General features: G+C 49.2%; 2 protein-coding genes across 2 annotated transcripts in view; both read left to right on the forward strand.

The window, feature by feature from the left end:
- The window catches only part of GRIN2D (glutamate ionotropic receptor NMDA type subunit 2D), a 35579-nt gene extending 19814 nt beyond the window's left edge, over nucleotides 1-15765 (forward strand). The window contains 3 exon segments of the mRNA XM_037516897.2: nucleotides 13386-13573; nucleotides 13754-13986; nucleotides 14137-15765. Of these exon segments, the coding sequence (XP_037372794.1) occupies nucleotides 13386-13573; nucleotides 13754-13986; nucleotides 14137-15468 (1753 nt within the window). The 3' untranslated portion in view covers nucleotides 15469-15765.
- Nucleotides 15766-17310: 1545 nt separating this feature from the next.
- GRWD1 (glutamate rich WD repeat containing 1) lies at nucleotides 17311-23286 on the forward strand. Its single transcript, XM_037516899.2, has 7 exons — nucleotides 17311-17703; nucleotides 17843-17960; nucleotides 18099-18258; nucleotides 20002-20215; nucleotides 20354-20496; nucleotides 20596-20793; nucleotides 21492-23286. Exons 1-7 carry the CDS (start codon nucleotides 17517-17519, stop codon nucleotides 21807-21809), a joined length of 1338 nt encoding a protein of 445 aa, XP_037372796.1. The 5' UTR covers nucleotides 17311-17516; the 3' UTR covers nucleotides 21810-23286.
- The last annotated feature ends 3866 nt before the right edge of the window (nucleotides 23287-27152 follow it).

Here is a 27152-nt window from a genome sequence, read left to right on the forward strand (position 1 = left end):
TTTTTATTTGCATACCCATCGCTTCTTATTTTTTTTTAAAGAATTTTTTTTATAGAGGCATGTTTTTATTTATTTGTTTGTTTGTTTGTTTTTGTTTATATACGCACTGGGTACAGTCAGAAGCGTGGGAGGGTGAGAGAATTCACCAGAGCCAGAGCGGGGAGCAGAGCAGGCAGAAGGACCAAAGTACACTGCTGAGGGGAGCAGCGGGCGGCAGGAGAGGTCTGCGCGCCATGTGGGACCCTCCTCTGGTGGCCGGGGAGCAGCCGGGGATCGAACCGGCACTGCAGAGGCTGCGGGCAGCTTCGCAACCCAGTGCTCAACCGCTGCGCCACCGGGGAGGCCCACCCATCGCTTCTTTTATTTTTCTTTTTTTTATTTAAATTTTATTTTTATATTCCCCATACAATTACAACCCCCTTATTTTCACCCCAAGCCCTCCTTTCCCCGCCCCCACCCTCCATAGAGTGTCTCTTGTTCATAGTTATTTGTTGATTTTGATATTTTCTTTCTTATAGTTATTCTTTTTTCCTGGTCCCTTATTTAAGTTTTCTAGATTCCTGCTATGAGTGAGACCATCCGGTATTTTTCTTTTTCTTTCTGGCTTATTTCGCTGAGCATGATCCCTTCCAGCGCCATCCATGTTTCCATCGCTTCTTAAAAATAACATGAAAAGTGAAGCTCTCTCCCTCCCCTCCCTTATTCATTATGTGCCCAGGCATTTCCTCTAGCCTTTTTCTGTAACAAGCTTTTTCTTTTTCCTCGTTCCTTTCCTCCTCTTCCTCTTCCTCCTCTTCCTCTTCCTCCTCTGACTTGTACTTCTTCCCCTTCCACATTCTGGTCCCTTCTGTTGCTTTTCCCAGCCCTATATGGAATCTAGGCTCTCCCTGCCTCTTAGATTTAAATATCATTTTCTCCAACCCCTCTCCTAAGAATTCTGCAAATTCCTGGATTTCTCAGAATCCCTCTAGATCCACGCTCCTCAGTGCTGCGTTTAATTCCTTTTCTGGGCCACCTCGCCAGCCAAGTGGGTCTTCCCAATTCCAGAGCCTTAGCCAGAATTGGAACCCACTCCTTCATCCCCACGAAGCTCCCACTGACATCAGGCCTATGTGTGGTGGACAGAAGGTTGGGAAGACAAAGGGTTCTTGTGGACAGAACTGCCCATAGAAATGCAGTGCAAGCATGGGCCTCCCTGGTGGCGCAAGGGATTAAGCACCGTGCTATGAAGCAATCCACAGCCTCTGCAGCACGAGTTTGATCCCCAGCTGGCCAGGGAGCTACCCACATGGCCCAGCAGATGTCGCCTGTCTCACCCGCTGCTCCCCTCAGCAGTGTGTATCAGTCTGCCTGTTCCGTTCCCCACTCTGTCTCTGGTGAGACCTCTCATCCCCCGCATCTCTGGCCTGTGCCCCAGCTCTTGTATGCATAAATAAATACATCTTTAAAACAAACAAAAAAAGAAATGCAGGGCAAGCTATGATGTAATTCTAAACTTGTTAGTAGCCTGAAGAGCCACAAAGACAGAAAAAGAAACAAGTGACTTTAGCTTTAGTCCAGCCGGAATCTATTATGTTAAAAATACTGTGACAGGTAATCAGTGTAATCGTGGGTGAGAATTTTACATCATTTTTTCTCTTTTCCCCACTGTAGGCTTTGAAATGTGCATGCATTTGACCCTCAGTTCATACTCAATGTGTTTCCAGTGTTAAAACAACCCCAGTAGTCATTTGTTTTTAATTAGGCAGCTCAGGTCTACGGCACTAATGGCAGTTTCACAGTGACCCGTATGAACGTGAAACATAAAAAGATTCTAGTCGCCACTCCCACCCTCCTGGGACTTTTTCACTTCCTTCCTTACCTCCTGAGTATCCTCCCCAGCCAGCCAGCTGACTCATCTTCTCCCCTTCTCTGCCCCCCCCACCTTCCCTTTTTGTTTTTTTCCCCCCTCTTCAGCCCTTTCCTCCAAGAAGGCCCCTGGGAATTCCAGTTCCTCCCCGTCTCTCCTGCAAAGCTGTGCGGTTTTCCTGGCTCTGCCCACCCACCCTGCTTCACTAGCACAGAGCACTCTTCCTCAGAGGCTGGGGGAATTGCCTTCCTCCTTTATTTCTACAGACAACCCCCATACTCCCAGTCTGTTTCACCCTTGCATCCAGACAGCAAGAATTCAGAGAATCGGGGACCCCAGGCTCCTAAGTTTAGGAGAGCAGTAAAGTGTGACCCATCTCAAAAACAATCCAAATGTATCCTATCCCTGACATCACAGAAAGAGGGATACCTGTGCAGTCACGGGTCCCTTAACAATGGGGACGCATTCCGAGAAATGCATTGTTAGGTGATGTTGTCGTGGTGTGCATGTCACACCTGGGCTGGATGGCACAGCTATGGGCATCCCCATTGTCGATCAGATTGCCAAGGTTCAAATTCAGGACAGGGTCCATTTGTATACATGAAATGTCATTAAACGACACCTAACTATATTTTGTTTTTCATTCCAATGTAGCCACAATCCAGCCCTTTATAAGTAAAGATAGCTTGAGGCACCATCCTGTACTTTTTTCTTTTCTTTCTTTCTTTTCTTTGCTTTTTTTTTTTTTTTTTGAACTCTAATATACATACAGAGAAGGACACAATTTTTATAAATTTTATCTTATATTCCCCATACAATTGCAACCCCCTTATTTTGACCCCAATCCCTCCCATCCCCCCCCCACCCCCCATAGAGTGTCTCTGGTTCATAGTTGTTTGTTGATCTTGATTTTCACTTTCTTATAGTTATTCATTTTTCTGGTCCCTTATTTAAGTTTTCTAGATTCTTGCTATCAGTGAGACCATCCTGTATTTTCTTTTTCTTTCTGGCTTATTTCGCTGAGCATGATCCCTTCCAGCGCCATCCATGTTGCTGCAAATTGCATGTGTTTATCTTTTTTGAATGCTGAGTAATATTCCATGGTGTGTATGTACCACATCTTCTTGATCCAGTCATCTATTTTTGGGCATTTGGGTTGTTTCCAAAGCTTAGCTATTGTAAACAGTGCTGCTATAAACATAGGGGTGCAGGTGCTCTTTGGAATTGATGTTTCTGTGTTCTTTGGGTAAATACCTAGGAGTGGAATTGCTGGATCATATGGAAGCTCTATGTTTAGTAGGTCAAGAAATCTCCACACAGCTCTCCATAGTGGTTGGACCAATTTGCACTCCCACCAACAGTGCAGGAGAGTTCCTTTTTCTCCACAACCTCGCCAACATTTGTTGTTGCTAGTTTTTTTAATATGTGCCATTCTCACTGGTGTAAGATGGTATCTCATGGTAGTTTTGATTTGCATTTCCCTGATTACAAGTGATGTTGAACCTTTTTTCATATGCCTGTTGGCCATTTGTATTTCCTCTTCAGAGAAGGTTCTTTTTAGCTCGTCTGCCCATTTTTTGACAGGATTATTTTCTTTGTTGTTGTTGAGTCTCATCAGCTCTTTGCAGATTTTTGTGATCAGTACTTTATCATTAGTGTTGGGTGCAAAAATGTTCTCCCAGTCGGTGGGGTTTCTCTTTGTTTTTGTTATTGTCTCTTTTGCTGTGCAGAAGCTCTTTAATTTGATGTAGTCCCAGTTGTTGATCTTTGCCTTCACTATCACTGCTTTGGGTGATGTGTCTATAAATATGTCTTTGATGTGCATATCATGTAGTGTTTCGCCTGTATTTCCTTCTATGTATTTTATGGTTTCAGGTCTTATGTCTAGTTCTTTAATCCTTTTTGAGTTGGTTTTTGTGTATGGTGTGAGGTAGTAGTCAAGTCTTTTGCATGTAGTGACCCAGTTTTCCCAGCACCATTTATGGAACAAACTTTCTTTGCTCCAATGCATAGTCTTTGCTCCTTTGTCAAAGATTAGTTGACCATAAATATGTGGGTTTATTTCTGGATTTTCTATTCGATTCCATTGGTCTGTGTGTCTGTTCTTGTTCCAATACCATGCAGTTTTGATGATTATGGCTTTGTAGTACAGTTTGAAGTCTGGGAGTGTGATGCCTCCATTCCCTTCTTTTTTTTTCAGAAGAGCTTTGGCTATTCGGGGTTTTTGGTGATTCCATATGACTTTCATCAATAATTGTTCTATTTCTTTGAAGAATGACATTGAAATTTTTATTGGAATAGCACTGAAACTGTAGATTGCTTTTGGTAGGATGGCCATTTTAATAATGTTTATTCTTCCAATCCATGAGCAGGGGATGCCTTTCCATTTCTTTGTGTCTTCTTCTATTTCTTTTAACAGTGTTTTGTAGTTTTCTTTGTATAGGTCCTTTACCTCTTTTGTTAGATTTATTCCCAAGTATTTGATTTTTTTTGTTTTGATAATAAAAGGGATGGCTTTTTTGATTTCTTCTTCTTCAGATTTATTGTTTGTGTATAGGAAGGCTACTGACTTTTGCGTGTTGATTTTGTATCCTGCCACTTTACTGAACTGATTGATGAGTTGAATTAGTTTTTCTGTGGAGTTTTTGGGGTTCTCTATGTATATTATCATATCATCTGCAAATAGTGATAGTTTGACTTCTTCTTTTCCTATTTGGATTCCTTGTATGTCTTTCTCTTGTCTTATTGCTCTGGCTAGGACTTCCAGTATTATATTGAAAAGCAGTGGTGAGAGTGGACATCCTTGTCTTGTTCCAGATCTTAATGGAAATGCTTTCAGCTTTTCACCATTGAGAATGATACTGGCTGTTGGCTTCTCATATATGGCCTTTATGATGTTGAGGTATGTTCCTTGTATCCCAAGAATTTCAAGGGCTTTTATCATGAATGGGTGTTGTACTTTGTCGAAAGCTTTCTCAGCATCTATTGATATTATCATATGGTTTTTATATTTCTTTTTGTTGATGTGTTGGATAACGTTGATTGATTTTCAGATGTTGAACCATCCTTGTGTCCCTGGAATGAATCCTACTTGGTCGTGGTGAAGTATCTTAAGGATACATTGTTGGATTCTGATAGCTAAAATTTTATTGAGGATTTTAGCATCAGTGTTCATTAGGGAGATTGGCCTGTAGTTTTCTTTTTTTGTGTTGAAGGACACAAACTTTAAATGTAAAGCTATATGGTGGTTGACACGTGTATACACTTGTGTGGCCTGACCCGGATGAAGGCATGAAAACTGTCTGGGCCCCTTCTGCGTCTCTGCTTGCCATAGAGTATCATATTCAGTTAGTTCTGCCAAGTTTTGATGATCACATAGCAGATTCAAACAGTGTCTGTAACAGTGTATCTGGCTTGTAGCTTCATTGGGTGTTACTGCTGGGCTGTTGGTTTATTGCTCTGTCTCATTGAGTGTGGCATTGTTTGAATAGACTAGAACCTTTCATTCTACTGTTGATAGACCTTTGAGTTGTTTCCAGTGTTTGGTCATTATGGATATTCAACCCTGGATGTTCCTGTACAAGTCTTTGGGGAATACTACCATTAATTATTCCCGGGTGAATGCCCACAGGTGGAACTGCTGGCCCATCTGGAGCTATAGGCTTAGCTTCAAAACCCACTGTCAGGTTAAAATGACAATGAGATATGACGTCACACTCATAGAGTATGGCACAAGTCAAAAAGCTCAACAACAAGGGCTGGAGAGGATGCAGAGAAAAAAGAACCCTATTACATTGTTGGCAGGGATGTGAATTGGTGCAGCCATTATGGAAAGCAATCTGGATATACCTACAAAAATTAAAAATAGGCAATCCTACTGTTGGGCATCTACCCACAAAATATGAAACCATCAACAAAGAAACCCATGTTCCACAATATTCACACCAGCATTATTTATAATAGCTAGGATCTGAAAGAAGTCTAAAGCTCCTCCAGTGATGAATAGATCAAAAAGATGTGGTACATACACACCATGGAATATTACATAACCACCAGAAAGGATGGAATGCAGCCAATTTGAACAAAATAGAGGGAATTTGAAAAAAAAATTATATGCACCAAAGCAAATTAGCACAATAAAAGCAAATATTGGACATCCATAGAACAGACAATTTGACGATGTAAAACACTTTAAAAAATGACTGGACAGGGCCTCCCTGGTGACACAGGAGTTAAAGATAGCACTATCAAGCTATTGCCAGCCACTGCAGCACCAATTGGATCCCTGGCCAGGGAGCAACCCAAATGGCGCAGCAGATCTCTCCTGCCTCGCCCACTGCTCCCCAAAGCAGTGTATTTCAGTCAGTCTGCTTTTTCTGCTCCCCACTCTGTCTCTGGTGAATTCTGTCGCTCCCCACATCTCTGGCTTACAACCCAGTTCTTGTATGCATAATAAATAAATCTTAAAAAAAAAAAAAGACTGGACATCAATGGACATCCTTAGCTTAAGAGGAAGCACAGAGGGGAAGGTTGCAGGGGACCAAAAAAAAAAAAAAAACTCCTAAGAAACCAAAAGTGACTGCCAGGCATTTTCTAAAGTGACTGTATCAATGTACACACTCATCAGTGTAGGAAAGTTCCACTTGTCCCATACCCTTGGTATCATTACAATATCTTTTTAATCTATAGTGTTTATTATATATCAAATTCAGTTTGAGCTCATTTAAGTTCATTATCAGTTTTTCTAGGACTACTGTAGCAAAAATGAACTACTCATATTCCAGTGGCTAGAAGTCCTCCTGGTTTGTTCTGAAGGTGGTAAGGGAAGGACCTCTCTCCTTGGCTTCTACTTGTGTCTTTGAATCCTCTTCCTTCTATTGTGTCTCCATGTCCAAATTTTCCCTTTTGATAGGGACACAGGTCATAGTAGATAAGGGCTCTTTGAACTTGATGAGCTCGTTGAACTTGATGACCTCTGTAAATATTCTCCAAAGGAGGTTGCTTTCTTTCTTTCTTTTTTAAATTTATTTATGCATATAAGAACTGGGGTGTAGGCCAGAGGTGCAGGAGGTGAGAGGATTCACCAGAGACAGAGTGGGGAGCAGAACAGGCAGATCTACTGAAACACACTGCTGAGGGGAGCAGAAGGTGAGACAGGAGAGGTCTGCTGCGCCATGTCCGTCACCTCCCTGGCTGGGGATTAAACTCATATTGCAGTGGCTGGTGATAGCCTGACAGTGCTGAGACTTAACCCCTTGCACTACCAGGGAGGCCCCAGAAGGTCACTTTCTTTTTTTTTTTTTTTTTTTTTTTTAAATAGAGGCATGTTTTATTTATTTATTTATTTGTTTGTTTGTTTGTTTGTTTGTTTATACATGCACTGGGTACAGTCAGAAGCGCGGGAGGGTGAGAGAACTCACCAGAGCCAGAGTGGGGAGCAGAGCAGGCAGAAGGACCGAAGTACACTGCTGAGGGGAGCAGCGGGCGGCAGGAGAGGTCTGCGCGCCATGTGGACCCTCCTCTGGTGGCCGGGGAGCAGCCGGGGATCGAACCGGCGCCGCAGAGGCTGCGGGCAGCTCTGCAACCCAGCGCTTAACCGCAGCGCCACCAGGGAGGCCCAGAAGGTCACTTTCTAAGGCACAACTTTAATATGAAGGGGGGAGATAGCACCATTCACTTTACTACAAAGGTGGATATTTTATTCTCATTTTCTAGATGGGGAAACTAAGGCACAGCAAGATCCCACAGTTGCTGGGTGGCAGAGCTGGAATTTGAATCCTGGCAATCTGATTTGAGCCTAGCCTCTCAGCCACTACATCACATGGCTTCACACAGGCAGTGAAAATCCCAGAATAACCCTCCCTGTGCCCTCCCCAGATGCTTCATGGATATACAAAGGATACCCCTTTTTCTTACTGTTACCTCTTGCCCCGAGCTCTGCTTCAGCTGAATTCTCCAGCTTCCCCGCTCTTGCCACCCCCAGTATTTCTTTTTATGCTTTTTTAAATTTTATATCTATTTTTATCAGCATTATTCATCTGCATCATTTAGAAATCAAATACAAGGTCTTTTTAAATGAAAACAGTGGCCCTCCTTCTGCCTACCCTCCATTTCTCCCAGTCAGAGAAATCTGCTTTCACCTCATTTATTGTATCATTTTGTTATTTTATTTCCTTATCTCTAAATGCCATGTTTGTATGGCTACCTCTTGATTTTTCAGTTCTAGGCATTTTCTATTCACTTCTCAGTATGGAAAACACATACTCATACTCTTACTTCTCCAGCCTCCCACATTGTGATTCTGGCTGGATGAATATGCAGTGTTTACATGTTATGACTGTATAAATGCTCCCACAGCTGCCGCAAGTAGTAAACCTCGATTACTTTCTTCTCCTACGCAAATCTTTGTTTTTCCTGGAGTTAATAATTGTGTTCTGTTTTGTTTTGTTTTTTAGTGGCTGAGTTTTCTTTGTGCTTTACTAATTCAAACCCAAATACTTTGTTAGCTATATGAATCTCTTTTTCATATATCCAGACACCTCAGGGACCCCATTTATGTCACAATGAAGGAGACTCTTGCAGCCTACAGACTAACTGCATTCTGGTGCACAGTCACTATCTTGATCCCTCCACCTCCGTTCTGTCGTATCTCAGTTCCTACTCTTCCTGGGTTTTGTTTTGTTCTTTTGAACTTCCTGACAAAAGGCACGTGGAAGGTAAAAATTCTGGAGGAACTGCATATCTGACAGGATCTTTCCTCTTGATGTGCCATCTGGCTGGGTATAAAATTCTAGGCTATAGGTCATTTACCTCCAACATTTGAAAGCTTCACCCAATTGTCATCTAGTTTCCAGTAGTACTGTTGAAAGACCAAAGTCATTCTGGCTCCTAAGCATTGTTATGTGACCTATTTTTCTTCTCCTTGTCCAAAGTGTGCTGGCATTTCTCTGAATGCCCTTCATCAAAAATGTCCTTCCATCTATTTTCATTGATGGACCTTTCAATTACATCCTTATGTCATTCATTCTGGGACATATTCTTAAATTCTTTCAATTGCTATTTCCTCCTTCCCTTGCCTCCATTTCTCTCTTTTTTCTTTCTGGATCCCTGGTGTTTTAATACTGGGTTTCCTGAACTATCCATTTCTTTTACTCTTTGTCTTTCTGCTCTACTTCCTTAGGGGTTTTCTTACTATATTATCTTCTACACTTTTATTAAGCTTTTCACTTTTGCGAGTGTATTTTTAAAATTTCTAAGAACTCTTATCTCTGAATTTTTATACTATGTTTATACTATGAATTTTGTTTCTTCTTTTCTTTCTCTGATGATATTAAGGACAGTGTTGCTGTTTTTTCTTGTACATTTTTCCTTCTCTGCATAGCATACAGAATCTTATAATTACCCACACCCTCCTAGTTTTGTTTTGTTCTATTTCGATGTTTCTTTTTACAGGCTTTATCTGATGTGTAGTAATGCTTGGTAATTTGTTCATATTTGGCAATGGGGATTCAAAACTCTGGAACTGGTGGACCTGTGACAACATGAGCAGAGCTGTTGACTATGAACTTCAGTCTGTCTGGACCATTTTTTTTTTAAAGATTTGTTTATTTATGCATACAAGAACTGAGGTGTAGGCCAGAGTTGCCAGGGGTAGGGGGAGGATTCACCAGAGACAGAGTGGGGAGCAGTACAGTCAGAGTACACTGCTGAGGGGAGCAGTGGACGAGACAGGAGAGGTCTGCTGTGCCATATGGGTTAGCTCCCTTGCCAGGGATCGTACTAGTGCTGCAGCTGCTGCCGATAGTTTCATAGTACTGAGACTTAACCCCTTGCACCACCAGGGAGGCCCCTGTCTGGATCATTTTTATGGGGAATTCCCAATGTCAGTATTTTTCAGACTCTAGTTTTTGGTTTTTCATATGTGTATATAAATGTGTATATAGATATACATAGATATATACAGTATATATATAGATGTAGACACAAGTTTATATATACATATATAATTTCAATATAGAGGGGAACAAAGAAGAGAACAATGAACTGTGGTCTCCCAGAAACGATAACCCCTAATGATATGAAAGTGTAAAGATACTCATTCATTCATTCATCCAGTTAATGTTCATTAAGTTCTCCTTACACCAGGCACCGGGCCATGGCTGAGGGTATAGTGGTGAACAAATCAAAGTCTCTGCTCCCCTGGGGCTCACATTCTAATCTGGATGTTATATAGAACATTATACTCCAGTAGCTTTTCCTGCAGTTATGGAAATGGTCCAGACTTGTGCAGTCTAGAACTGCCACCAGTTTCCACCAGTCCTTCCTTGCTGGACCCTTGGTTGTTGTGACTAAGGAACTGCATTTTTAATTTTAATTGAAATTTACATTCAAATATCCACATGTGGCTAGTATGTGGTATACCACCATGGGCAGAACTGGAAAATTCTATTCTGAATATGCTCATGAAAGGGTATCCCTTCATTTAAGTACCTTTTCTGTATCAGGTGCCATTATAGGCTTTGTGCATACCACAGTGAGCCTGACAGAACTTAAATTACAGTGGGGAGAGATGGACAATCAACTTAACAACTGAGATTGTTTTATAATTACTAGGCGATAAGTGCTACAGACAAACCAAATTCTCTTAAAAGTGAATTTGGCAGACATGGGGATAGAAGGTAACAAGGCATATTATTAAATAGAGTGGTTGGGAAAGTGCCTGTTGAGCAAACACTTGAAGGAGCAAGCCAGGAGGCTATATGGGTGAAAATTGTTCCAGTAGAGCAAACAGCTTGTGCAAAGGCCCTGAGGCAGGAGTATGCTAGATGGCCAGGAAGCGAGCAATGACTGGTGTGGGAAGCATTTGTGGGACATGAGGGCAGAGGGTTAAGGAGAGATTGGGGGGGGGGTGCTTTGGTAGCACAGTACCTTGTAAATTGGAGGGAACATAAGTCACCCCAAGTGAAGTAGGGGGCCAAGGAAGAGTGGTAGTGAGGATGGAATGGAGGGTGCTGAATCAAGTTAAAGTCCCTCTGGCAATAGAAGCAAAGGATTAAAAAGGATAAAAAGTGAAGGCTGTTAACTCCCCACCTTAAACCTTCTCACTACCAGAAGCCTTTGCTCTTTGGGTCTTTCCCTCCCCTTTTCTCCCCCTCGCTTTCATCTCTCAAGCGTTTCTGAAGAGTCTTCTTCCATCTTATCCTAATCCTCAATACCTCCCTGTCTCCTCTTCAGTCTGACTCTGGATGTTCCAAATTCTCCTCCACTTAAACCCAAGGAGTAATTCAACTTTCGCCCCCAAAGACATTTCCTATACAAAGAGAAACCTAAAGAGATGTTGCAGTTGGCCTATAGGGCAGCAGTGCCTGCAGGCAGTAGTGGTATTTCTCTTGCCTATATTTTCTAGACTATATATATATATTTTTTTTTAAAAGATTTATTTATTTATTCATTTATACAAGCACTGGGTATAGTCAGAAGCGCGGGAGGGTGAGAGAATTCACCAGAGCCAGAGCGGGGAGCAGAGCAGGCAGAAAGACCGAAGTACTCTGCTGAGGGGAGCAGCGGGCAGCAGGAGAGGTCTGCGCGCCATGTGGGACCCTCCTCCACTGGCCGGGAAGCAGCCGGGGATTGAACCAGTGCCGCAGAGGCTACTGGCAGCTTCACAGCCCAGCGTTCAACCGCTGCGTCACCAGGGAGGCCCTAGACATTATATATTTTTTCCCAGATGTCAGCTAGGATCTCCCTGCTTCTTAGCATCTGTTTGAAATTAACACCAAGCATGGGTGTTAAATGCCCTCCCCAAGTTTCCAGTCCTCTGTGGGGCTTCACAATCTATGTTCGAACCTCCAGCTTTTGCTTTAGCTGGATCCAGCCCATTTGGGGGATCTGCTGTGTCTGCCTCCCCATTGGGGGCACACAGACTAATTCTTTTTCTGTAATATCCAAGCAACCAATGCATGTACTTAAGGCATTTATGTGTGCGGGCATGTGAGTGTATGGACAGGGATTGAATGGAGATTTGGGGACATAGGTGTTTATATTAACAGAAAGGCAAACAACTCAAAACTCCAGGTGATATGCTCGTGTATTCAGACACTGCTTTCCCGGCAACCCTGGGTCTAACCCATTCCTTGATGGCTCCTGCTTTACACTGCCTAATTTAAATTGGGTAAAATGAAATACAACTTAAAAGATCCATTCCTTTGTGGCATTGCTCACATTTCCAGTGCTCAAAAGCCACCATGCACTGGTGGCCACCATGTTAGACAACGCTGGTGGGACATTTCCATTAGGGAAGGGGGTTCTTTGGGCCAGTGCTCGACTAAACAGAGGTCTCTCTCACCATGAGCTAGTCTGCTGTCTGAAATTAAAGTAACCAAAATTTTACCCCACAACCACCAAAAAAAAAAAAAAAATGTGTGACAAAAAAGAAAAAACATAAAAAACAAAAAGAAAAATTTTTAAATAATAAATATGGAGTTCTACTCTACATGGACTCTGAGACTAGTTTTTGTTTTGTCACATGAGTTCATCTTCGGTGGTGTTCTGAGGTGTGTATTCACTTGCTCACTCATTCATTTATTCCACAAATACTTATGACCACCTCACATGGACCCGGAACTGAGCAGGGAGTCACAGCCTCAGGAGTGACTGACTTGGACCCTGCCCTCATGGGGCTTGCAGTCTCAGTGGAGAGGCTGACAGTTGCCAGATAACAGAAATAAACGTAAAATGGCAGCAGTTGTGACCTGAGCACCTGCCATGTGTCACGAGGCATCCGTCTCACTGTATGTACCTCTGAGAACTGAATTCCGTATTTCCCATGTCTTCCCACCACAGAACCCCACAAGTGAAGATGTGGGTCTGTGGTCAGCGTTCCCCTGTTTGAATAATGGAAGTGATCCATTTTTACCTCACAAAATGTGGCAAAGATTCCATGAGTTATTGCCTGGGGGCCTGGCATCATCAGCAGTCAGCAGGCATTAGCGTTCTTTTTTTTTTTTAATTAATTTATTTATGCAAGCACCGTGCACAGTCAGAAGCGCAGGAGGGTGAGAGAATTCACCAGAGCCAGAGCGGAGAGCAGAACAGGCAGACTGACGAAGTACACTCCTGAGGGGAGCAGTGGGCAGCAGGAGAGGTCTGTGCGCCATGTGGGACCCTCGCTGGCGGCCAGGGATCGAACTGGCACTGCAGAGGCTGTGGGCAGCCTCGCAGCCCAGCACTCAACTGCTGCGCCACCAGGGGAGGCCCGGGCATTAGCATTCTTTTTATTTGTCCCATCCCCTTCCTGAGGTTCCTCCTCCTATTGACAATGGAGGAATGCACCAGACCTTCTTTTCACCAACCCTGGAAGGGAGGTGTGACCTTCTCTCCGTTTTACAGATGTTGACGACACTGAGGCACAAATAGGGCTTACTCCAGATTTCCCTGCTCCTTAAAATTTGTAGCAGTTGGCCCTTAGGGGTGAGAGGGCTTTAGGGCTCTGCCAAGAGAGCAGGGGCTGACCCTGCCTTCGTGCCCCCGCCCCCAGGAAGCTGGACGCCTTCATCTATGACGCGGCTGTGCTGAACTACATGGCTCGCAAGGACGAGGGCTGCAAGCTGGTTACCATCGGCTCGGGCAAGGTCTTTGCCACCACGGGCTATGGCATCGCCCTGCACAAGGGCTCCCGCTGGAAGCGGCCCATCGACCTGGCACTGCTGCAGTTCCTGGGGGATGGTGCGGCTGCACGCAGAGATGGGGGTGGAGGGGATCCCCGGTTCCGGGAAAGGGTGGGGATGAGGACCAGGGCAACTGGGTCTGAGGGAGGAGAGGGTGGGTGTCTATAATCCCAGACACCCAGAGGAGAGGATCCTAAAGGTGCGCTTCGAAGGTGACCTCTGCCCCCCCTTTCCCCAGATGAGATCGAGATGCTGGAGCGGCTGTGGCTGTCGGGGATCTGCCATAATGACAAGATTGAGGTGATGAGCAGCAAGCTGGACATAGACAACATGGCGGGTGTCTTCTACATGCTGCTGGTGGCCATGGGCCTGTCCCTACTGGTCTTCGCCTGGGAGCACCTGGTGTACTGGCGCCTGCGGCACTGTCTGGGGCCCACCCACCGCATGGACTTCCTGCTGGCCTTCTCCAGGGTATGGACGTGGAGGGGAAGGGGGCAGAAAGGGAGTGATGGGGGGAGGGAACAGACCCTGTGGAGGGGTGGGAGCAGAGGGAGGGACTTGGAAAGGCAGGTGCCCCCCTCCATCCCGCCCTGACCGTGCGCTCTCCCGCCGCCCCCGCAGGGCATGTATAGTTGCTGCAGCGCGGAGGCCGCTCCGCCGCCCGCCAAACCCCCGCCGCCGCCGCAGCCGCTGCCCAGCCCTGCGTACCCCGCAGCCAGGCCGGCGCCGGGCCCCGCGTCCTTCCTGCCGCGCGAGCGCGCCGCCGTGGACCGCTGGCGCCGCGCGAAGGGTGCGGGGCCGCCCGGGAGCGCCGGCCTGGCCGACGGCTTCCACCGCTACTACGGCCCCATCGAACCGCAAGGTCTGGGCGTGGGCGATGCGCGCGCGGCTCCCCGGGGTGCGGTCGGGCGCCCGCTGTCCCCGCCCGCCGCGCAGCCCCCGCAGAAGCCGCCGCCCTCCTACTTCGCCATCGTGCGTGACAAGGAGCCTGCCGAGCCGCCCGCCGGCGCCTTCCCAGGCTTCCCGTCGCCGCCCGCACCCCCAGCCGCCGCGGCCACGGCCGTCGGGCCGCCGCTGTGCCGCCTGGCCTTCGAGGACGAGAGCCCGCCGGCGCCCGCGCGCTGGCCGCGCTCCGACCCGGAGAGCCAGCCCTTGCTGGGGCCGGGGGTGGGCGGCGCGGGGGGCGCGGGGGGCGCCGGCGGCGGAGCCCAGGCTGCGCCACCCCCGTGCCGCGCCGCGCCGCCCCCCTGTCCATATCTCGACCTCGAGCCGTCCCCGTCGGACTCAGAAGACTCGGAGAGCCTGGGCGGCGCGTCGCTGGGGGGCCTGGAGCCCTGGTGGTTTGCCGACTTCCCCTACCCGTACGCCGAGCGCCTCGGGCCACCGCCCGGCCGCTACTGGTCAGTTGACAAGCTGGGGGGCTGGCGCGCCGGCAGCTGGGACTACCTGCCCCCGCGCAGCGGCCCGGCTGCCTGGCACTGCCGCCACTGCGCCAGCCTGGAGCTGCTCCCGCCGCCGCGCCATCTCAGCTGCTCGCACGACGGCCTCGACGGCGGCTGGTGGGCGCCGCCGCCCCCGCCCTGGGCCGCAGGGCCCCCGCCCCGGCGCCGGGCCCGCTGTGGGTGTCCGCGGTCGCACCCTCACCGCCCGCGGGCCTCACACCGCGCGCCCGCCGCCGCCCCGCCGCACCACCACCGGCACCGGCGCGCCGCTGGGGGCTGGGACCTCCCGCCGCCGGCGCCCACCTCGCGCTCGCTCGAGGACCTCAGCTCGTGCCCCCGCGCCGCCCCCGCACGCAGGCTCACCGGGCCTTCCCGCCACGCGCGCCGGTGTCCGCACGCTGCGCACTGGGGGCCGCCACTGCCCGCCGCGTCGCACCGGAGACACCGGGGAGGGGACCTGGGTACCCGCAGGGGCTCGGCGCACTTCTCCAGTCTCGAGTCCGAGGTATGACGCGGCCCGGGGGCCCCGGCCGCCCCCTCGGTCAGCGCAGGCCACGGCCCGAGGGGGCACGCGAAATGGACAGGACCCGCGTGGGTTGGGAAGGAAAAATGGAACTAGCCAGACCCCGCCTGGAGCAACGTCCTGCGCCCCTCGTTTTGGGGACACTGCGAGCCGGAGGGGCTTGGTCCCTCACATCTCACGCAGCCAGAGGGCGAAGGGCGGGGATCTCAGAGCCCATTGGACTTTTTTTTTTAAACCCGATAAGGGCTTTTTAACGTCACCAGATGAGGCGGGAGGTGGGGGGGTCACGCCACGCCCGCGCCCCACCCCCACGCCCGGGGCCGTGGCCCCCACATCACTGTGCAGCTCCCCGGCCCCAGCCACGCCTCCGGGGAAGCCCGTTTTTAACCTTTCATCCATCGGGACTCAAAACTGTGAGACGCGTTCGCCAAACTGTGACCCCAGACCTTGGCCCCGCCACACAGAAACCCCTGACCCCAGACTGTGACTTCCGACCCCCAAAAATGGTCATCCGACCCCAGACTGTGACCCCGACCCCAAACTGTGACCCAAACCCCAGACTGTGTCCCTACCAGACTGTGACCCTTGACGTCAAACCGTGACACCCCCCTCCTTTACCACCCTCTGTCGCTTTTACCTTTTCAGACCTAGGACATGTCCCCAACGGAAGCCCTGCCTTCCCCTGCCCCAGCGTTGATCCGGACCTTAATCCTGCCAAAATTTCCCACCCTGTCGAACCTCACTACTGGTCCCAGGTGCCACCAACCACATGCTCTCCAAATTCAATCCTTATTTGTAACCCTGCAAGTGATGAACCAGCAGACCCACAAAAGTCTCCTCTTCCCAGATCTCCAGCCGGGTCTGGAGCTGTGTTGTGGAGGAGAGGGTCTGAGAGTCCACACTCACCACCACCCTACCTTCCCACTCTCCTGTTCCACATTGCAGTGTTTGGAATAAACCATGTTTTTATGCCTCGTCAGTCCAAGTGTGAGCTCCTTGTCTGTCTTTCAGCCATCCTCCCTCCACCTCCCAAATTCCTCGGGAGGGAATAGAAACAAAGAAAAGTTCCACAGAGTAAGTGGAGGAGAGAAAGCCAGAACAGAAATTTGGAAGGGAGATGGGAGACAAAGACCCTAAAAAGGGTTGAGAGGGTGGGAGCAGGGGAGAGGTGGTGGGAGACTCCGGATCAAAACATTTTAGGATCAAGTCTATGGTTCTATTCCTATGGTTACCGGAAGTGAGGCTTGCTAGATTCTTAATATGGTATTCATGCAAGCTAGGAGAATGTCTAATATGTGCCAGTCAATCCACATATCTTGAGTGCCATTAATCTCGCGAATGAGAATCTATTTCTAATATTTCATTATTCCAATTAGCCAAATCTCTGGTGCTGATGGGCGATAGAGAGCCGCAGCACTTGTAATAGCTGTTTCCAGAGTGTGGAATTTTTGATTTAGTGCTCGCTGACCATAGCTGCAATGTGAACGCTTCGTTAGGCAATTGACGGCCCCTAGAGGGTAGATTCAACCGACTAACTTACACGTAATAGCATCCTGTCTATACTAAAGCCCTTTTAAGTAAATTAAATCCATCATAACAGAAGGGGAGAATAAACCGGCTTTATTGGCCCTTGGGGATTAGAAAACCAGTCCCCAACCAGTAAAAGCTCTTATTTGCATACATGAATAATTAATTAAATGGAAAGCAAGCACAGGCAGTCAAAGGTGGAACAAAGAATCCAGGTTCTGTACTCCTCCAGTTGATAGGGCGAAAACAAGTCTCTTACGGAACTACAACTCCCAGGAGGCCTTGTCAGGGCTCAATCGGAAGAACGCCCCAAAGCTACGCAGCGGGTGGACTTTCTCGGGGTCCGCAAACTACTGTAGCTAGGCTTGGACGCCGTTATCTATTTGTCCTCAGCATCTCTTGGTGAACTAATAGGTTTCCAAGGTAACCGCAGCAGGGCGGCCAGAGGCAGACAAACGTAACCCGGAAGTGACGCTCTCAGCTTGCGCCGGCAGTGAGTGGCTTCGAAGATGGCGGCGCGCAAGAATCGGCGGCGCACGTGTGAAACCGGGGAACCCATGGAGGCTGATTCCCCGGACGCAGCTTCCGAGGGCCCGACCCAAGTGTACCTCCCTGGCCGGGGACCGCCACTACGTGAAGGAGAAGAGCTAGTCATGGACGAGGAGGCCTATGTGCTCTACCACCGAGCACAGACTGGTAGGGCTGGACCTCGGACTCCTGGGTCCTAATGGAAGGAGGGCACTGGGCTTCTGAGTCCTGAGGGGCCTGCGCGTGAGGGAGGCGGGGTCTTAAGAGTATGCCACCCCAACTTCCCACCCCCTTCTTTCATACCCAGGAGCCCCATGTCTCAGCTTCGACATAGTCCGGGACCATCTGGGAGACAACCGGACAGAGTTGCCTCTTACGCTTTATCTCTGTGCTGGAACTCAGGCAGAGAGTGCCCAGAACAACAGGTGTGTGAGACTGAGGCTTTCTCAGCCCAGGAGTCTGAGTCCCAGCCTCTCACTTCCTCGGGATCCAAGGTTTCAGCCTCCCCTCTCCCCTAAAGATTCTGTCATCCATTGCCTCACTTATCCTACACTTTCCCCCAGACTGATGATGCTTCGGATGCACAACCTGCATGGGACAAAGCACACGACACCAGAGGACAGCGATGAAGAAGAAGAGGAAGATGAAGAGGATGAAGAGGAAAGGAAGCCTCAGCTGGAGCTAGCTATGGTGCCCCACTATGGCGGCATCAACCGAGTCCGGGTAAATACAATTCTAGGAGCCTGCTGTACAGGTGCTGAAGCACACCCCAAACCCCCAGGTCTACACCCTGACATTTCATGTCCTTCAGGTTTTAGAAAAATGCCTGACACATGACTTTCTGCCTTAGATTACATGTATCTTTACTATAGTTTCCATTACATGTTAGATACTATGGATTGTTTCTAATTTCTTCATTTGTAAAATGGTGAGAATGATAAAATTCTTAAGTTATAAAACTTAGTGGATGGTGCTGATGTCAGGATAAAATGGAATCAGTTATTTCAACTGAAATACAGTTGTTTTGGGTACCTAGAAATAACACTTGGTTGTAGTGTAATGTGTGGTGGTTTGTTTTGTTCAGGAATTGTAATGGCTATGAGCTTACACTTGAGCTTCAGAATTGTTAGCCCCTTCCATCAGATTTATGTGTAAGTTAAACGACAACAACAAATTAAAGTGTAAGAACCACTCTTACGATTGCTCTTGGCCCGTAGGTCTTGCTAGATGTTCCCATTGAACTATTATCACATTTTAAGGCATGTTGTAAGCACTAGGCATTTAACAGGAAACAAAAGGACTGCTTCCATGAAGGTTACATGTTCTTGGGGAAGGGAACAAGAATGTGTTGTCAGGCTGTCCAAAAATAAAGCAAGGTAAGCTAGGACGTTCCTGGGATGGGGTGACTATTTTAAATAGTGTAGTCAGGGAAGTATTTATTCTTAGGAATAAGTTATTCATAGGAAGTAAGGGAGTGAGCCAAGATTTTCTGTGGTGAAAGGTTTGCGGGCAAAGAAAATATAGGTGCGCAAGGCTCTGGAGTGAACTTGACATGTTTGAGGAGTTTCAAGGGAAGCTGGGAGGCCAATATGTCTGGGGCAGACTAGATGAGAGTGACAAGATTTGGGGTTGCACCCAGGGCACACTATTGTTGTAGGCTATTTTAAGGATTTGGCTTTCACTTGGGGAGAAATTGAGAGCCATGGGATAGTTTAGAACTGAGGATAGATAGGATGTGACGTATGTTTTACAGGGATCTCTCTGGCTGCTATGTTGAGAATAGACTTCAGGGAGGCAAGGGTAGAAGTACAGAGTCATAAGAGTGAGGATCTCGGGAAGGATGACATCAGTAGTAGCATAAGTGACTACAATAGAGCAGTGAGAGGGATTAGGAGTGGTGTTTTGTCGGTAAAACTAGCATAGATGGCAGTTGTGAAGAGGAAGAGAGAAGTCAGTAAGTCTGATGTTTGGACCTGAGGTGAGGACACTGGGGAGGGGTGGGTTATAGTCTGTCACTAGGACTTTGACTTTGGTTTATGAAGTTGAATGGTCAGTACCATGAGTTGAATTCAGGGTAGATGTCAGCACTCAAGGCTGTCAACAAACTCTAAGATCAACAGGGTCTCCTAGTGACCACATATGTGGGGGCCCGAGATCTGCCAACATTTAAAGGGTGACAGATCTGATACACTCCTGAGGGCTGGTGGGATGATAGACTCCATTCCTGGAAATCTGAAAGAATTTTGTCCTCCCCTCATGACTGCCTCTATGCCAGTGTGGGGGCTGTCTCAGCAACCACGCTGCTCTGGTGATCTGTGACTCCTTTCCCCCAGAGGGCTGCAGACCTGGTCCTGAAGGGTCTGCGGGACTGTGGTTCTGTTCTCAGGAATGCTTGGAGCTGTGGTCTCTACTCTGAGCCAGCTGTCCTCGCCCCCTCATCTCATCTCCCATCCTCTTGCTTCCCAGGTATCATGGCTGGGCGAGGAGCCGGTGGCTGGGGTGTGGTCAGAGAAGGGCCAGGTGGAGGTGTTTGCACTGCGGCGGCTTCTGCAGGTCGTAGATGACCCCCAGGCCCTGGCAACCTTCCTTCGGGATGAGCAAGCCCGTGTGAAGCCCATCTTTGCCTTTGCTGGCCACATGGGTGAAGGCTTTGCCCTGGACTGGTCCCCCCGTGTGCCTGGTGAGTCCCTGGGTTGCGCATTGGGTCCTGGAAGGTGGGAAGAAGCAGTGTCCATGGCAGGGGTAGGTGCTAATCCTCCAGGGAGGGGAGTGAGCTGGGGCCAGCTGAGACAGGTAGTTTCTGGACCCTTTTCTCCAGGGCGCCTGCTGACTGGTGACTGTCAAAAGAATATCCACCTCTGGACGCCAACAGATGGTGGCTCCTGGCACGTGGACCAGCGACCATTTGCAGGCCACACACGCTCCGTGGAAGACTTGCAGTGGTCTCCAACTGAGGACACGGTGAGGGGAGGTGGGGGGTGAATCCTAGTTAGAGGGCACTGAAAGAGAGGGTAGCCCAGTGGGGCATCCATGGGGTCACTCAGATTTTGCCTGTTCCAGGTATTTGCCTCCTGCTCTGCTGATGCCTCCATTCGCATCTGGGACATCCGGGCAGCCCCCAGCAAGGCCTGCATGCTCACCACTGCTGCTGCCCATGATGGTGATGTCAATGTCATCAGCTGGAGCCGCCGGGAGCCCTTCCTGCTCAGCGGTGGGGACGATGGGGCCCTCAAGGTCTGGGACCTGCGGCAGTTCAAGGTACTTTCCCAGGTAGACACCTGGGCCTAGAGAAGCTCCTGCTCTCAGCATCCTTTCAGGTTTATGGGTTCTTTCTCCCATCAGTGGTTTTGTATACCTAGCTGAGAAGGCCTGCCTTCATGGTACAACAGATGAGTAAACTGAGGTTAAGCAGGAGGAAGGCTTGTGACCAGTGTGGGCTCACTTACTTGACTAGCTGGAGAGCTGTCAAGTTTGAAGGGCCTGGGGTGACAGAGTCAACATCTCCCATCTGCTCAGGGGGATGTGATCCAAGTGGCTGTGCTGCCCAGAGGCCCAAGGCCTTCTGGGAGTTATAGTTTTTCTTTCAGTGGCTTTTAGCTAAAACTAGGGCCCAGCTCACACATTGCTGAAGAGGAAACTGAGGCACAGGAAAGGCAGTAGAAATTGCAGCTTGTGGCTTCCCTGCTGTACTTGGAGAACCTCACCCTCATCCTTTTAAGGATGAGGAAAGGAAAGGAAACTGAGGCATGCCAGGGGAGAAGCAGGGTAAGGATTTTGTGGATTGGGGCTGACCCAGCAGCCCCCAGGATGACTTCTGTCCATTTTAGAGAAGCTGGAGACATAAGGGGTAGAACCTTGGTCAACTCCCAAGGCTGAAGAGGGGTGGGGGCTCTGCCTGGGTCACCCCAGGAGTCACACCAGAGTGCTCATAGGCCCTGATTCCCTTCTTTCTATAGTCTGGCTCCCCTGTGGCCACCTTCAAGCAGCACGTGGCCCCCGTGACCTCCGTTGAGTGGCACCCCCAGGACAGTGGTGTCTTCGCTGCCTCGGGTGCAGACAACCAGATCACACAGTGGGACCTGGCAGTAGAGCGGGACCCCGAGGCAGGTGACCTGGAAACCGATCCGGGACTGGCAGACCTCCCCCAGCAGCTGCTGTTTGTGCACCAGGGTGAGACGGACCTGAAGGAGCTGCACTGGCACCCGCAGTGCCCTGGGGTTCTGGTCAGCACAGCCCTGTCGGGCTTCACTGTCTTCCGCACCATCAGTGTTTGAGATGGCGGTGCAGCATCTGCACCAGACTTCCGCTTGGGAACCGAAGTTGAAGTTGGCTTCCCAGGAAGGGACTCAGATCCGCTGAACATCCCCCGTCCCAGAGGACTTTGGCCCGTTGACCGCTGTGATGGATTCTGTTTGGTTGTTCTCTGAAAAGACTTGTTTGGGTCTGGTGGCCCCCTTTTGCCAAAGGATGTAGTTTCACCCACGTCTCTGAAATTACTTGTTTTGGTCCAGTGACTCCTCCCATCAGAGGACTTGGTTTGATCTGGGGTCCTGTAAAACCACTGCATTTAATACCCAGCCCCTCCTGTTGAAGGACTCTTGTTGGTGGCACATTTCCCAGTGGGCCTGTAGCTGTGGCTGTTTTGAAAGCTGTGACACCTGGTTTGACCCTGGGACTCTGTGCGGGGACCCAGCTTGGTCGTTGGTCTCCCCTGGGAACTCAAGTGCCTTAGTCTGCCCAGATCAAGCCTAATGGAGGGTTCCTCCCAACAGTTTGCACCTTAACTTAGTAAGCCAGGTTGGGCTAGAATTTCCCAGCTTGGGTTGCTTGGGGCCTCTTTCCTGCGGAAAGGTAGGCACTGTGCAGGGAAGAGTGTCGGGGCTCCCGGAGTAAATAAAGGACCCAGAGCAAGGCCTGGTGTGTGAATGCGAGGCTTGTCCTTTTGGCTGCTGTCCTGTGTGAAACAGGAGCAGGAGGCAGGAAGGTGGCCCCCTGCTGTCCCTTGGCCACTGGGAATCCAGGCCTCGACCCACTGGGTGTTTCTTCCATTAGTTGATTGCATCTGAAACTCACTCCAGGGAGCCCCTGGAGGGCTATCTCACCTTGTGCCATCAACAGTTTATGGCTTCATGTAGGGGAAAGGAGACCCTCCCCCACCCAATCCTTTGTCCCTACCACTGTCCTCTTCACCATTATCATATCATTTCTTTGTCATTGTCCCCCCTCATCTCCACCCCAGTTGCATCCCCATCTCTCTGTGTCTCCCTGCCCTCCCCCACCCCCGTCTCCTCTGCCACTGTCTCCTCTCCTGCCTCTCCAGCTTGCTTGGGTTGCAGCCCAGCCACTCTGTCTGGCCCTTCTCCCTGGCTCCCCCTCTGCGGCTCTGAGCTGGCCCCACCCCCTGCTCCACCCCCAGGCCAGGTCTCTGATCTGCCAGTGGACACAGAGGTCGGCACCCGGCACAAAACCCCTGGGGCCAGGGACAGATCAAAGCCCCTCAGCACCCACAGAAACTTCCCCTTGGCCCTGGCATAGGAGCCCCTGGTGGAGGGCATGGGGGTGGGCTGCCCCACCAGGTAAGTGCCTCCATGGGATGCCCCTGTGTGGGTCCTGGGCCTGAGAGTCATCCCACGTCCTCTTGCCCACCCCCTGCCCCGCCATCCTCCCTTTCCTTCCCCACCTTCCTTTTCCTCAGGAACTTCTGCTGCCCCATCTCTGGCTCTTCTGACACTGTCTCCCTCACTCCCTTCCCGTCTTTTCAGTTCCTAGCATGAGGTCTTTTCCTAAGACAATCTGCCTGTCTTTTCTCCTCTGCTCTGGGTCTGTCTTCCTCTCCTCGCCACCCCCCCCACCCCATCTCCCCCCAGCCCCATTGCATTCCCCCTGAAGTGTCTTGTCCACCACTCTCACAGGTCTGCCTCTCAGCACTGCCTCTCCCTGTCCATCTCTGGGCCTCAGCATCTTTTTCAGCTTCCCTCCCCATATCCCCTTCTGCCAACCTCTGCCCTCCAACCTGTTATCCAGACCCCATGGTAGGTGGGGAGCCAGGAGAACATCCAGGGTCTTGGGAACAGCGGGGAAGTGTTTCCTTTGGGGGGATGGGAGGTGGTGGCCAAGGGGCAGGGCTTCTGGGCCTCAGATTAGACAATGACTTTGACACCAAGTTCATTCACCTTAAGCCCTGTGTCTCCTTTATATGGAAACATTAAGCTTCTCTTGCAGGTTGGGGCAGAGGTGAGGTGGGGGGAGGAGGATGACTTAAGGCTGTGGATCCTTTTCCCTCCCATCCTGCCTTTGCGGGGCAGGTGTGGGTACCCTGAGCTCCAGTCGCATCCACTGCCTGTGAATTGAGCCATGTTGGACACAGTCCCCACGCCCCCACCCCTCGTCCCGGAGGTGAAGAGCCCCATCTGGCTGTGTGTCTTGGGCGAGGGTGGGTCTGGGATTTAGGAGGCAGAGCCCTGGGTTGAAAAGGTCTCAAGTAGTACCCCATCCCTGGCACTGTGTGGGTCTGGCCAGGTTTCTGAACCTGTTCCCCAAACTGAAATGGGGCGATGGTATTGACATCCCAGTGTCCTGAGCAGTAAGGTGAACAGCAGGATCTGGTGGGCGGGCTGTGGACATTCAATGCGCAGGGTCATATGTGCACAGGGGCATGCTTGGTAAGGTGGTCTGTGGTTCAGTGATCAGGCTTTCGTACTCAAGAAGCTCAGATGGGCATTCAGTGTCATGCCCCCCAGGAACTGAGACAAGGGTTCTGGTGAGAGATGAGGGCATGTGTGTGGGGAACAGCCAGAAAGAGCTGCAGATGTAGAGGTCACAGCCTCAGCTACTAGCCTGTTCTTTTGAGGACAGTCTCTAGCACTCCAGGTAGTTAAGGGTGAACAAAAAAAATCAGGGTTGGGATGCATTGTGGGCTCAAGTCCACTCTAAGACCCTCAGCTTCATGCCATAGAATGGCCTACTAACATCCCATGTGGTCATTGGGGTGCAGGGGCCCATTGGTGTAGACCTTGATTTTGACTAACAGCCCCCTCCTTGGATCAAGTGCCCCAGCCCTGCCAAGAAGTGCATGAGGATCCCCACCGCCTGGCACCAGGGGCACCTATTACATAGGTCTTGTTAACTGTAGATGGAACTGTATACAAAATATGTAACCAACCCCTGGCCCAGACAGGTGCTAGAAGGCTCCACCATGCCAGATGTTAACCCTACAAATATAATTCACGTACCATACAATTCATACATTAGGCTCCCTGGTGGTGCAAGGCATTAAGCACTGCACTATGAAGCAATCTGCAGCCTCTGCAGCACGAGTTCAATCCCCGGCCAGCCAGGGAGAAACCCACATGGCGAGGCAGACCTCTCCTATCTCACCTGCTGCTCCCCTCTGCAGTGTACTTCAGTACATCTGCCTGTTCTGTTCCCCACTCTGTCTCTGGTGGATCCTCTCATTCCCCCTCATCTCTGGCCTGTACCCCAGCTCTTGTATGCATAAATAAATAAATCTTTAAAAAAATTCATACATTAGGGCCTCCCCGGTGGCGCAGCTGTTGAGCGCTGGGTTGCGAAGCTGCCCGCAGCCTCTGCAGCGCCGGTTCGATCCCCGGCTGCTCCCTGGCCACTGGAGGAGGGTCCCACATGGCCTGCAGACCTCTCCTGCCGCCCGCTGCTCCCCTTAGTAGTGTACTTCGGTCCTTCTGCCTGCTCTGCTCCCCGCTCTGGCTCTGGTGAATTCTCTCACCCTCCCGTGCTTCTGATTGTACCTAGTGCTTGTATAAATAAATTAATTAAATCTTTAAAAAAAAAAATCATACATTAAAGTGAAGAAAAGTTTTTTTTTTTCAGTATATTCATAGAATTGTGCAACCATACCCACATTTGAGAACATTTTCAAGAAATCCCACATCCTCTGGCTTCCCAGTTTCCCCACCTAGGCAGTCCTGCTCTCTTTTTTCAGTGTATACATTTGCCTGTTCTAAACATTTCCTAGAAATTAAAGTCCTAATAGGTGCTCCTCTGTGTCTAACTTCTTTTACTCAGCGTCATGTTCTCAAGCATTACCTGTAGCATCCATCAGAACATCATTCCTTTTCATTACAGAGTAGTTCATTGCCTGGATATTAACTAACCACATTTCATTGATTCATCCACCTGTGGGCACTTGAGTTGTTTCCATCTTTTGACTCCCATGAATAAGGCTGCTACAAACACTGTTTTGCGTGGACATGCATTTTTATTTCTCTTGGATAGATAACTACCAGTGGATCTGCTGGGTCATATGGTTCAGTCATTTAAGGGGCTGCCAGACTGCTTTCCACAGCAGTGGCACTGTTTTACCTTACATCAGTAGCGTACTGAATTCTCCACATCCCTACTAACGCTTGTTATTTTCTTTTTTTTTTTTTTTTTTTTTAAGATTTTCTTTATGCATACAAGAACTGGGGTACAGGCCAGAGGTGCGGGGGGTGAGAGATTCACCAGAGACAGAGTGGGGAGCAGAACAGGAGGATTGACTGAAATATATGCTGAGGGGAACGGCGGGCGAGACAGGAGAGGTCTGCTGCGCCATGTGGGTCAGCTCCCTGGCTGGGGATCGAATGTGCTACAGTGGCTGCGAATAGTTTTACAGGTTGCATCTTAACCCCTTGAGCCACCAGGGAGGCCCTAACACTTGTTATTTTCTTTATTATTATAGTCATCCAAAATGGGTGTGCCATCGTAGCCTGTTGTGCTTTTGATTTGTATTTCCTGATTGCTAGTCAGGTCAAACATCTTTACATATGCTCATTGGCTATTTGTCTATCTTTTTGAGAAAAAGATCAACTCAAATCCTTGGCCTTTTTTTAAATTCAGTGGTATTTTTATTTTTTTTTAAAGATTTATTTATTTATGCATCCAAGAACTGGGGTACAGGCCAGAGGTGTGGGGAGAGGGGGTGAGAAGATTCACCAGAGACAGTGAGGAACAGAACAGGCAGACTGACTGAAATACACTGCTGAGGGGAGCAGCAGGCAAGTCAGGAGAGGTCTGCTGTGCCATGTGGGTCAGCTCCCTGGCTAGCCGGGGATCGAACTCATGCTGCGGATTGCTTCATAGTGCAGTGCTTAACCCCTTGCGCCACCAGGGAAACCCTGGTCTTTTTATTAGTGAGTTGTAAGGGCTCTTTATATATTTTAGGTACACATTCTTAGATACATGACTTAAAACTATTTCTCACATTAGTGGGAGGGTCCTTTGAAGTACAAGTCTTTGAGGAACTGGAAAAGAATCCTCTTTGTGCTTTCTGAGCCTGTATTAGAATCACAGTCCATCTCAGAGCCCCAGCTCCTCTCCTCGCTCGCTCCATGCTGAGAAGCAGTTACCATTTAGTCTCTTAAGGGCATGGATGCTGGAACTAGACAGTGGGTACTCAAATCCCAGCTGACTTAGCTGTGACCTTGGGCCAGTTAAACGTTCTGTTCCTCCCTTTTCTCATCCATCAAATGGGGATCATGTCTACAAGTTGCAGGTTATGATATTCAAATATATAAATTCATGTAAAGTGCTCACTACAGCGCCTGGCACTGTGTGAATGGTGGCGTGATCATGGTGCTCACTGTAAGTAATACTGTATG

The sequence above is a fragment of the Talpa occidentalis genome, unplaced genomic scaffold (assembly GCF_014898055.3).
Source record: "Talpa occidentalis isolate TD23 unplaced genomic scaffold, MPIMG_talOcc4v2.1 talOcc4.17, whole genome shotgun sequence".
Classification (NCBI taxonomy): domain Eukaryota; kingdom Metazoa; phylum Chordata; class Mammalia; order Eulipotyphla; family Talpidae; genus Talpa; species Talpa occidentalis.

What these genes read in the sequence shown, in the direction of transcription:
- GRWD1 (XM_037516899.2), top strand. Translation starts at nt 17,517, where the DNA reads ATGGCGGCGCGCAAGAATCGGCGGCGCACGTGTGAAACCGGGGAACCC. An exon ending in GCGGCATCAACCGAGTCCGG is followed by an intron (nt 18,259 to 20,001) that starts GTAAATACAATT and finishes CTTGCTTCCCAG; the next exon opens with GTATCATGGCTGGGCGAGGA. An exon ending in GGGACCTGCGGCAGTTCAAG is followed by an intron (nt 20,794 to 21,491) that starts GTACTTTCCCAG and finishes TTCTTTCTATAG; the next exon opens with TCTGGCTCCCCTGTGGCCAC.